At 35.6% G+C, this 13,010-nt stretch overlaps 1 protein-coding gene across 1 annotated transcript; it reads left to right on the top strand.

Moving 5' to 3' along the window:
* The first annotated feature begins 3,194 nt into the window (after positions 1-3,194).
* LOC105222427 (glutathione S-transferase D7) lies at positions 3,195-12,046 on the top strand. The gene is made up of 4 exons (XM_011199759.4): positions 3,195-3,431; positions 11,161-11,416; positions 11,498-11,691; positions 11,752-12,046. Exons 1-4 carry the CDS (start codon positions 3,334-3,336, stop codon positions 11,888-11,890), a joined length of 687 nt encoding a protein of 228 aa, XP_011198061.2. The 5' UTR covers positions 3,195-3,333; the 3' UTR covers positions 11,891-12,046.
* The last annotated feature ends 964 nt before the right edge of the window (positions 12,047-13,010 follow it).

The following is a 13,010-nucleotide window of genomic DNA, read 5'->3' as shown; positions in this document are numbered from 1 at the left end:
TACTTAACTTATCGCTTGTACAGACGGACAGACGGACGGACGGACAGATAGACAGTCACCCGTATTTCAACTGGTTTCGTCATCCTGAACATTTAACTATATATCTATATATGTATATGTATATATAACCCAGTATCTAACTCGACTAACTTTGGGTGACATAAACAACCGTTAGGTGAACAAAACTATTATACTCTGTAGCAACATATTGCGAAGGTATAATTATTAAAGTTTCAAAATTTTTTAGTGTCTGGGGCGTATGAGCGATGTATTGTAGCCACTGGAATGAAATGCAGAAGACGTTATGAGGCGATGGGACGTCTAATAGAGTATCAAAGAGCCACAAAATGATTGTGAGTGAGCATGAAATTGACTTGAGCGAAGTAGCTGACGCTATAAAGATATCAAGTGTAAGTGTTGGGCATATCTTTCATGAGTATTTTGATAGGAGAAAGTTCTGTGCAAAGTAATGTACTGTGTCACAAATCAATTAACTCGATGTAAAATTGGTCTTTCCATAACTATTGGCAAATTTTGCATACGATTTAATATTAATTTAATTTTCGATTTATAAGAGCGTCTAATGTTAAATTCTACTTTAACTTAGTTCTACTTTTAGTGTAATACAATATACTTGTAGTAAATATTGTTCGCCTAATGGTTGTTTGTGACATCTAAAATTGTTGAAAATAGATGGGTCGAAATGAATATCGGATGTTTGTCTAACCATCTATAAAGAAAACACGCCAGGGTTGCATCTAAATCTGTATACAATATTTACCAACGAGCGTGGCACCGCCTTTTCTGAGCTGAAATTTCACATCCCAAAATCTACTCGATCAATTTCAATAATAATCGATGTTTAATATTGGTCTAACAGTCTTATCTTAGTATATGGGAACAAAAAAAGTTATATTACAAATATTACACCCCATATAACAAAATTTAAAACTCCTTCAAACTTTTTTACTTTACATTTCATAAACCAAACATCAATTAATACATCGGTTCAAAGTTTTGCTATAATAGTGCATTCAACGTATGTCCCCTTTACTCAAAAATTATCGAAATAACCATAAATTTACAAGTCTCCAAATACCGTATTGGTGTACTTCTGAGCTTGTATCTCACTTTATACCGAAAATATCGGTCAATCTTAATTAATGAATGTATTAATGAATGTGTTAATTAGGTCATTAGTTTCCTTAGACCATATTCTTAATCTAAAAGTTTTCGAACTTCCGATTGACTTCATGCCCTATATGATATATCGGTCAATATGTGCGCCATCTTATTATTACTGTTTGTTCTTGTACCGAAAATAGTTATAATCGGGTTAATACTAAATAAGCTCCCATATACCTAATATAGTTAATTGCGACTTTACAGTTTTCGCGACCACGTGTATTCGATTTTCGATTGTTTTCTTGCGTTTTACTATGTTCAGACCGACATTAAGTAGATGTTTTCGTACAAAAATTTGGTTTTTACCCATTCATCTAAAATCTGTCAAATGAAATCACATTGAAAACCAGTTTTTGCTCGAAACTAATCGAAAACTCACATTCCATTCATTCTAATTGATGCCTACTCTAGTTTAATCGATATTATTGGAATACATATTTTGCCAACTCTAATTTGTCACTTCATATTTCGTTACATTCTGTATACAAATAGTAGAATCCTATTCAAACTTTTGTCAAACACGAATTAAGCGGCATCCCAAGGTCTCTTATTACCCCAATATCAGAGAGCAAAGTGCTGGGTAGCAATAGTCTCATTCGCTTATCTTGAAGAATCCTCGTTGCGCAAGATATTTATCTGTCTTCTCACATCATATATACTCGTATGATTCTATCGAGCGTATTGTGTAAAAGATTAAAGCCCACTTTCAACAAAGTGATTGGACGTTATCAATGCGGCTTTGGACCTGGAAAATCAACAACTGACTAGATATTCACCATCCGCCAAATTTTGGAAAAGACTCGCGAAAAAAGGAACGACACACACTACAACACGAAAAAGGGCTGTCTTAATGCTGCTATACCTGAATTTGGTATCCCCGCAGAACTAATACGGTTTTGTAAACTGACGTTGAGCAATACCAAAAGCTCCATCAGGATCGGGAAGACGTCCTCCGTTCGATGTCGAGTCGTTCGTACCAAATGAAGTTTCGGACAAAGCGACTACCTATCGTGCGATTTCCTTCAATCTACTCCTAGAGAAAATAATTCGAGCTGCAGAGCTTAATCGAGAAGGTGCCATCTTCTATAAAAGTGTGCAGCTGCTGACGTACGCCGATGATATCGATATCATTGGCCTCAAGAACCGTGCTGTTAGTTCTGCTATCACCAGACTGGATATGAAGCGAAGCATATGGGTCTGGTAGTGGACGAGGGTAAGACGAAATATCTCATGTCATCAAAAAAACAGTCATCTCACTCGCGACATTTCTTTAACGTCACTGGTGACAGTCATAACTTTGAAGTCATAGATAATATCGCATTTTATGAAACGATGAACTGTACTTGAAATCTCCAATTCGCGCCAAACAGCGAAAAGGAAGACTGACTGGAGTAAGCAGTGTCTACGCCAATAAAGTAGAAAGTGAAAAGTGAAAGGGTTCTAATTGCCGCAACTTTGCCAACCATACTTGTATATGTATATATTATACATATGTATATGTATATATATATCAGTAAGCCTACTTGTTTCTGATGTTAATGACTTATTTACATACTAAATATTCATTAGTATAATTACGCATCGCACATTAACTACAAAAGAGTCACAACTAAAAAATTCTCAAAATCAATTTTCCAATATATCAATTCGCGATACTCTTATCTACTTAGCCAAGAAAATTCATTGTCGTCACTATCTTACTAAACTGGAAAATCACCATTCAGTCTACTTTTGTATTAATGGCGTCCTCTACCTCCTGAACATTTGTCATTTTTCGAGTTGTGACTCTTTTGTAATTAGTGTGCGTTATGTATTTGTTGGAATATTACAAAGCACCGCAATGGCTTCGCATCGCCACCGAACTTCAAAGTGCGCGCTCATCGTCATTCAGCCGGTATTTGTGCTCTCTTAGAAAAGATAATTTTTTTCTCAAACATATGTTTTTACTTTTATTTTACTTTGCTGCTCTTCATGAAGTACTTCTACAAAAATTTCGGAGCACGTTGCGATCGCCCACCGACCGACACGGGCGTTATCAAGCGTCCGCCACAGATGTGGCGTTTAGTCGCACACCCGTAGGCTGGCTGGCCACAGCACCACCAGCAAGTGGAATCGTAAAGAAATCGTGTCAACACGCTTTTAGCTAATATGTCAGCGCGTCCGATATTGTACTATGCGCTTTTCAGTCCGCCCGCCAGAGCCGCATTGCTCACGTCCAAATATATCGGATTGAATGTGGAATTGAAGTGAGTGATAAACAAAAAACTAAAAATAAAAATTAAAATAAATGAAAACAAAATTAAATTGAAATAAAAGTAAAAACAAATCCGCCTACAGAAGAAATAAATATTTTAGTAAATAAAAACAACGCGCGTAAACGTACACACATACATACATGCATACGTGCGAGCGGCACGTACATAGTATATACCATAAGTATACATATATAAAAATTATATGTATCGATATATATACAACAACTAATATGCAAAATAGCGTAACATATCTTTTCAAACCGATATTAAATTGAAACTTATATTTCTTTAGAAAAAAAATTTTAGTTTTGGTTATAAATTGGTTATATCAGTTAACAAAAGCTTACATAGCGGTAAAATGATGTAGTGAACCGTAAGCATTAAAAAAATTCAATTTCGAATATATTGATGATGCGTCGTTTTGCATTTTAAGTCACGATATATGTATGTACTTACATACATACAAGTATGTTAAAGTAAAAAAATGTTTGTATCCTCACTGTGCCATCGAATGTTATGAACCGAGTGATTTATTTGCTATTCCGTTTTTCAAGGTCAATGTCAAAAAAGGGCGTACCCTGAATGCATAAACAAAGCAGTGAACTAAATTGTGTATTAATGTTTTGGAAATTAAAATGTTTTCAAATATACTCAATTATAAAACAATATGGGGCTTGCAGCAGAAAGCCATATGAAGTGACGAACGTGTCAACTTATAATGCTACTCCCAGAGAGAGAGAACGAGAGATGTTGCGAGTTTCCAACAGCCGCATGCTCTTATCCAAATTGCTCGTTATCGCCAAAAGTGGTTTCTGCGCGGGTGTGTGTATACGCGTTAATTTACAATGACTCCACACGCGCATTAAGTGCGACCCACACATACGCGCACGCATAATTATAAAAATAACTGACTACAACGTCATAATGTGGCTGACTGACGATCTCATTGAGGCGGTGAGAAAGAGTATAGCGAGTTTGGGTACTTACAAACACACAATCTAATCAGTGACTGCGCATACCCGGCAGCCAGTTCTGTGGGAGAGTAGGCAAAAAATGCTTGTATTTTTATTATTTTACGCGAAAGTCATTAAATCATAATAATAAACTTTGCATAATTGTGTCCATTAAAGTTTGCTTTCGAGTATTGCATTATCAGCAGAGCTATGACGCTGTTGTTCAAGCTTATATAATAGCGCTATAAATTGAAGAAATTTTTATTGGGCACATTATTTTTAGTTTTAGATTTATAGACCAAGCGATAGCTCTAATACTAAAAGTAGCATTTAGTAAAATAAATTTAATAAATATTCAAAACTTGCGCATCATATTGGGCAAGTAAAGTTTTGTTGAGTTATGCTTTTCGGGTGTAAATCTGAGCTGATTTTGAAGTGTTTCAGCTCAAGACCATTACAAATATTTTTATAGTGCATACACTTACAGTCAGCTGGCCTAGCAATTGCTGCTTAATATATACAGTGGCTCAAACGCATAATCGGACAATGGTTTTTTATACGAAAGTTTATTTTAATTGAAAGAAAAAAGCTAGAAAAATGAACAACAATGATTCAATTTTTATGGTGAGTATTCTCCAATCTCTCATTTTTCATACAACAAAAAAAAAAACAACAAGAATGAATTAATTTTTTCAAAACAAATTTAACAAAAGCAAAATAAATCAGAATTCTTAAGCACAAACAAATAATCGGACATTAAACAATATTGTCATAATAGTGCAAATGAAGCAACCAAAAAAATGCTCAATATGAGGTTTAATATTTTGTGGCGTATCCTTTAGAGTCAATTACAGCTTGCAGTCTTCTGGGCATAGAATTGACCAAATTTTTACAAGCTTCTGGCTCAATTGCATACCAAGCCTCAAAAGTCCTTCTTTTAACTCATCTAGAGTTTTGAATTTGCTTTTGTACACTCTTCTGGCCAGTTCCTCCCAAAGATGTTCAATGACTTTTAAGTCTGGACTTTGGGGAGGTGTTTGGAGCAGCTTGGGGTAGTGGTGGATCAACCACATCTGTGCAACGTTCGATTTGTGCTTCGGATCATTATCTTGGTAAAATGTAAAGTTTTCCAAAATACCAAGCTTCTCCGCACTCTGCTTCGAGTTTTCTTTCAAAATGTTGAGGTATCCAAATCTGTCCATTTTTCCATCCACGAAACACAAATTGCCTACACCAGCACTTAACATACAGCCCTAAACCATGACTGAACCTCCTCCATGTTTAACTGTGCCCTTAGTATTTTTAATACCGTGTTCCAGAACTCAGGCGATTTAAGTAAATAGTCTTTAGCAAAAGCGATTCTTATCTTCTTGTTCTTGTTGCTAATGAACGGCTTATTCCGAGCGATTCTATCATGGAAATTATTTTTACGAAGAACATTACGTACCGTCTCATCACATACTGTAACTCCAGATCTTTCCTCCAACCCTATTTTCAAGTCTGTAACGGGTTTAAAAGGATTTTTCTTAACTTCTATTAATATTTTGCGCTCTTCTCTTGCTGATATCTTTTTCCCTTGACCTTGCCGTGACTTATATTCCAATCGAAATTCGTCCCTATACCTTTTAATTATATCGTGCACCGTAGATTTTCCTTTCCCGACTATTTCAGCAATTTCGCGTACCATCTTTCCTTCAAATTTTAATTTTATAATAAGTTGGCGTATTTCTAATCCTAAGTGTTTACCTACAGGTACCATCACCTGCAAACTTCAACAAAAAATCTCACAATGTTCATTACGTCAAATATGATAATGTTATCAATGTAACGGCATTTGTTTTGTTGCTTCTTTTGCACGATTATGACAATATTGTTTAGTGTCCGATTATTTGTTTGTGCTTAAGAATTCTGATTTATTTTGCTTTTGTTAAATTTGTTTTGAAAAAATTAATTCATTCTTGTTGTTTTTTTTTTTGTTGTATGAAAAATTAGAGATTGGAGAATACTCACCATAAAAATTGAATCATTGTTGTTCATTTTTCTAGCTTTTTTCTTTCAATTAAAATAAACTTTCGTATAAAAAACCATTGTCCGATTATGCGTTTGAGCCACTGTACATACATGCTCTAAATATTATTTCATGTCCTGAAACGCTGAATCAGCAGTTTCACAAAACTTTGTTATTGTCAATTTGTCAGTTGCTTCTAATTTCGGTTATAACTTATTTTTTTCCAATTTGTAGTATAGTATATTTCAATTGCTTTCAAACTATATATTTTTGAATATTTTTCTTAAATAGTTCATGAAATTAGCAAATTCTTATATTTCAAATACTTATGTGGATTTTTACACCTATGATTTAATTATTTTTGTTCATGGCGGTGAATAAAAAACAGCTGATCTAGAAAATTTACAATTTCTTGCGCTCTTTGTGAGAGTAACTACTTAATTTCTACACTCTTCTTCTTGCTGATAGCCAGCAGACTTTATGTCGCTCAAAAAATGTCCGTGCATAAAAAATAGCTAGGATCATTATTTTCAGAAGTCTAGTTTTTAGCGAAAAAAATACTTTCTTAACGGTTTTGGGCTCTGTTGGACAGATATGTACTTTAGCTAATTTGAAAAACTATATGTTTTCATTTTCAGTATTTTTTATTCAAATTTGCGAAACTGTTCTGATTAAACTGATCAAAGCATCGACTTCTTCTTCTTCTTTATTTGTCGTAGATAGCGCTTACGCGATTATGCCGAGTTTACAATAGACGCAATGTCGTCGTATAACTCAATTTTCGGTATCTATCCCATCCCGCATGGGTTTTAGTCCATTGCAACGTTTCGAAGTAGACAGTCAGTTTTTTTTTCCACTGCGACACAGCACTCCTGATGGTTTATGCCTTTTCCGAAAACCAATAGTTTCGTTTGAAATGCCGTCCCACAGTTCCCTCATACCGAGGTGCTGATGAGTACTCCCAGTACTCAGGAGTGTAAGACGGGTAGAAAATCGTTCGACTCACAGTGTTGCGAAACCGGAATTTTTTGGAATCATATTGCCTAAACTGTAATTTTAATTGTATCGATGAGAATCTTCTACAGATTAGTCAGAATGAAATCCCAAACAGAATGAGTGAAAAAAAAATTTACACCGAAAAAAAATTGTTGGGTCAAATTTTCAACAAAAGTAAAAAAAAAAAAAAAGTTGTTGTTTACAAAACAAAATTATTTTAATTCTTCTTTTATTTCTGATAAATACCCAATGATTAGTTTTTTAAATAAAGTATAGGGTGGTCCGAACAAGAATTGTAAACGTCAAATTTTCATGATTTTTCGATTGTTGTTGAAAAACTCTGAAATTTTATATGAAACCAAAATCTATTTCATTTCTTATTTGAAAGGTGGCAATAAAAGCTTTAATTTGATACCGGTTTGAAGTCAATAGCTTCAGTTTTAAGAGAGTTATGCTCATTTTTGTGGAGTGCTAGAATAGATGTAGGATAAAAAAAAATTTGAAGATACCTACTATTTTATAACACAGGCATATTTTATTGCATTCTACAGAAAAATTACAAATTATCAGTCATCTACCAATAAGTTCATTGCTTCCTCTGATAATTTCAGGTGTTTCTTCTCCTTCAGTATTCTCTTACTTGTGATTGCGGTATCAGAATTGGCGAGCAGGAATATGTAAAATGTCTTCACAATTGTCTTTTCTTGATGTTTTCCTCGCATGGAAAAGCCTTGTGTTTCTGAAGTCCTTGTTTCCTGGCGATTAGCCGAAACCGGTCTGAAAATAATAAAAATTTGACGTGGGATGACGGAAAGTCACCCGAAAACCAATATGATTAAATTATTCAATAAGTGATTCCGAGAATTTCCGTTCTATTTCTATGGAATAAATACTGAGAGTGATATACTAAAATCGCTATAACTCCCAGCAGGGCAGGTATGGGCAGCTGATTTTTTTACAGTTCGTTGAAAACAAATTATGTAACATTTCTGTAGTGGTTTGGAACTGGGACTCTCTGGGACTTTTTAGATATTGCTTACCTAACCCAAATTTAAAGGAAAAATGGACCTTTAGTCGGGTTTTCGCTCTAAAAAAGGTGCATATGAAAATGTCTCAAACAACATTCCTTTGTTTTACAGAAGATACTTGTCCGAAGGCAGATTTTTTTCCGAATCAAAATATCTGTCACCAAAATCAAATGAGATCATTTTGAATACAGCCCTGAAATCCCCTCTTTTCGTGAAAATTTTGTATATTTGACTTCTAAAATCAATTAAAAATCAACGGGACAACATGGAATATTTGGAATTGGAATATCTGTGACAAAATTGCATCATTAAAAACACTGAAAAAAATAATCGGAGAAAAGTTACTTTTCCACTAGCCGCAACACAGTGCGACTGTCTGTTTTGATTGCAACTTCTCGACGTCAAACCTTTATTGTATTTGTTGACATGCGTTTTTTGCGGCACAGAGGCGGGTGTGTAAAGTATAGAACAACAGTGAATTGCCTACCAATTTTGTAGAATCGGAGTGCAGAAGTTATTATACAAACAACATTTAGCACTTCGTTGATATCAATAAATATCAGCATTACTCGTTACATTTTGAAATAATCATTATATAGGAAAAATACATCTGAACAACCATCTGCGTTCGAGAATCGAAATTTTAAAAAGCAGATAAATAGTAGTATATTACTAAATGTACATATATAATGAATACATTTTTTAAGTAAAAAAATAAATTTTACTATTTTTGTTAAAGTTGTCACAAATTCAAGTATTCACAAGATAGTAAGAACGAACAATGTCAATCAGTTATACCGTCACTGACATACATGCAATGTCTTTATCTCAATAATTAGAGTGGTTGGCGATAAGAATATTCTTCATTTTACTATCTGTACAAAAAAAGAAGAATGAACAAAAAGCGATACCGACTATTATTTTGAAATTGTTGTCTTCCCTTTTATAGTACATTATTTTAATTATTTATTGCAATGTAACAATTATTTGCTTATTTGTTATTATTTTTTACTTCATGTATGTATATCTTCATTTTATTTTTATTCAAATTTGTATGTTATAAGTGGCCACTGAGGCGTATGAGTAACTTTTATTGTTTACTATCGTCCTGTAAAGACAGCAAAAGTTACTCATACGCCTCAGTTGTACGCCCATATAGTAACCGTGAGTGGATTGCTCTCATAATTGGTAAACTGTATAAAGTCAATTGGAAGCTGGAAATGACTAAATTAGGTATACGGAGAAAAAGGGTAGCATTGGCCAAATTGTATCAATCTTTGGCACCAGAAAATTAATTCTCTCTGAGTTTCATTAAGATACCTCACAGATTGAACGACATGGCAGAGTCGAGAGAAAGATTGAAAAGCCTAGCGGGTGATCCACGTAGAGGTTACTTTTTCAATAGCTTTTTTTGTAAACAGATCATGCGTGAATCGTGCCAAGCATTGTTTGGCATTTCATCGTGGAAAGACTTACGCCTGAACAACGTTTATAATTCGCTCAACTGTATTACGAAAATTTACGTTCCCGCGCTCCGATCAACTTATGATCAACATAATCGTTTTATTCGCAACACCATCACCCATCTTCAGACCTAGCATTCATTATTGGATAATATTCAACCGAATAGATCACGTCCAGCGTGTATAGAAAATATAGTAGCCGTAGCTGAGAGTGTACATGAAGACAGTGGAGAGTCGATTCTTCGCCGTTCGCAGTAACACGGACAGACGAATCCAAAATTGCCGCCTTTGGGACGAAAAACAACCTGAAGAGATTCAAGAGCTGCCATTTCATTTTGAAAAAACAACGGTTTGGTATAGTTTGTGGGCCTACCGTCCATATTTTTTGATGCCTGAAATTGAAGCTCGTGATCACGGCGACATTTGTTTTCAACATTACGGCGCCACTTCCCACACATCACATCAATCAATGGATTTATTTAGAGAACACTTCGTGAACAAATAATTTCACTTTTTGGACCGGTCGATTGGCCACCAAGATCGTTTAATAGCAGATCGTTAGACTTTTCCCTGTAGGGAGATGTAAAGTTTAAGGTTCGACAGTTATCAGTCGAAATGCCCAACAGTCATCGTAAATTGGACTCAACAGATGGATCATCTGAAACGTAATCGTGGCCAACAAAAGAAAGAAAGACATACAGACTTCAGTTTTTTCTTCATCATATAATGTTTGTATACCCATGTGTATATTTTCAATATTTTACAACCTTTCACTAGAGTCAGCCTATAAGCTACATCATTCAAGTTCAAGTAACTTTTTCGAAATGACATAGGTTAGGTTTATCTTTTAGGCCAATGAGCCACACAAAGACTAGTTACGGTCCTTTGCGATACCAGATGAATTTCAGGTGCTAGGTCCATTAGGAGTAGTCATCCTTTAGGCTGCCAGCGCTTGACGCAAATTTTAGCAGACTCTGTGGCTTGACTATCGATAACTCCAGACTACAGTATATCATACCGTGGGGACCCCATATTAAAGCGTAGTCTTGTCAATGCGGGACAAGTGCACAAGAGATGCTCCATTGTATTTCTTCTGCGTTGCTCTAAACATTTCCTGCAGTCAAATGAAATGACATATTTATCTCTAAAATACGTAGCCTTTAACAGAGGTGCCTATTAGTACGCAAACTATTTGGAAAATATTGTACTGTTATCTATCAAGAAAGCACTATGCATGAAAAATCAATGAAAATTATTATTTTTGTTCCGCAGAGCTATCAACTATGCCGCACAGGAGCATCACAGTGATTGGTTCTTGAAGGTAAATCCCCGACACACTGTACCCGTGCTGGTCGATCAAGGTGTACCGTTGTGTGACAGCCACGCCATCATTACCTACATGGTTAATCAGTATGGACAGAGTCAACACGATCATTTATATCCGAAAGACTTTTTGAAGCGCGCCATTGTGGACGAGCGCTTGTATTATGAGGACGGCGTGCTGTTTCAAGTGATTAAAGATTTTGTGGTAAGTGGAAATTTAACTGAAAACATGACCTTGTGAGCTTGTCTATGACTATACACATTACTTTTGCTTGTCTACATTTAGGCACGCATAATGTACGGTGGCGATATTGATTATCATCGTAAAAGTATCGAGCTGTCGCATAATGCCTACAGTTTCCTTGAGGGATTCCTGTCACGCAGCAGTTACGTAGCCGGCGAAGAGTTGACTTTGGCGGATATTTCCATTAATACTACACTCATTACGTTGCATAAGTTGGTGACCATAGAGGAGCGGCGGTAAGTCAAGTTGGCCGTACTTGTTTTACACATAAACTTAACTGAAGTTTAATGTTTTAGATATCCGAAAATCTGCGCGTGGATGCAGCGCATGCGTGGAGAGCTGCCGGAATACGAAGAGATTAATGAGCAAGGCGCACAACAGTTATATTTACGCTTTCAAAATGCTTTGGAGGAGAATATGACGAAGCATACGTAACGGAGCGTTCAGTTTTGTAGTAATGTCCTTGTAAATACATAGCATACATACATACCTGTGGGAAGTTGGCTTTTGTTTTGTGTTATACCTTTTTTAATTAATAGACAAAATAACTGATACAATACAAATTGTAGAGCATTCGTATTATTTTGATATTAGTGAAAAAAATAGACAAAATAACTGATACAATACATATTGTAGAGCATTCGTATTATTTTGATATGCAGTTGAAAAAATTAAAGATCGGTATTTACTCTTTCACTGGGCATTATGGTCGCTGTAAGAATTGTTGAACTATATATTTAGAAGTCTATAAACTTTATTTTCAGACCATCTGCTAGACACTAAATGATATGTGTAGATATCATTGGTCTCAACATCCGCGCCGTTAGTTCTGCTTTCTCCAGACTGGATAAGAAAGCGAAGCAAATGTCACATTATTCTCGTCCTGCTATATGGTGCAAAGGCATGGACGATGACAACATCTGATGAGTTGACGCTATGAGTTTTCGAGAGAAAGGTTCTGCAGAAGATTTATGGTACTTTGCGCCTTGGCACGGCGAATACCGGTGTCGACGGAACAATGAGCTGAACGAGATGTAAGACGACATTGAGATAGTTCAGCGAATTAAGAGACAACGGCTAGGTCATGTCGTAAGAATGGACGAAAATAAACTAGATAGCAGGGTTAGTAGAGATTTCTAAAAACTCTTGTAGCGCTGTATCGACGGAACATGACTCCCCTGGTTCAAGAAATAAGACCAAATAATAGTGGAAACGTTGAATTTCTGCTCCGAAGTAGGCGGTTCTGTCGGCCAGAAAGGTGATGACCACAGCTTTTTTAGGATTCAGAAGCCATGATACAGATCGACTACCTAGAGAAGGCCTACAATGCTGAATTATTGGATCTCTTTTATGCTGAAATACAAGACACAGCTGACCACAGCATTCCCAGATACTCGGGTCTACGCAACCGGAACGGATCCGGATTTTTATCTCACAAAGTTTGTAACGCCTATAAAATATGTACATAAATGATCAGCGTAACTAGCTGAGTCGATTGCTGCCTGTCTGTTTATACGCAAACTATTCCCTCAGTTTTTGAGATAACGATCTGAAA

Source organism: Bactrocera dorsalis, chromosome 3, assembly GCF_023373825.1.
Source record: "Bactrocera dorsalis isolate Fly_Bdor chromosome 3, ASM2337382v1, whole genome shotgun sequence".
NCBI classification, from domain to species: Eukaryota; Metazoa; Arthropoda; class Insecta; order Diptera; family Tephritidae; genus Bactrocera; species Bactrocera dorsalis.
Note: the sequence above shows the minus strand (reverse complement) of the source record. Positions and strands in the feature narration are given on the sequence as shown.

Bases quoted from the DNA above. Each gene is read 5' to 3' on its own strand.
- LOC105222427 (XM_011199759.4), top strand. From the start codon at position 3,334: ATGTCAGCGCGTCCGATATTGTACTATGCGCTTTTCAGTCCGCCCGCC. The intron at 3,432-11,160 runs GTGAGTGATAAA...TTTGTTCCGCAG, and splicing joins GGATTGAATGTGGAATTGAA to AGCTATCAACTATGCCGCAC. The intron at 11,417-11,497 runs GTAAGTGGAAAT...GTCTACATTTAG, and splicing joins AAGTGATTAAAGATTTTGTG to GCACGCATAATGTACGGTGG.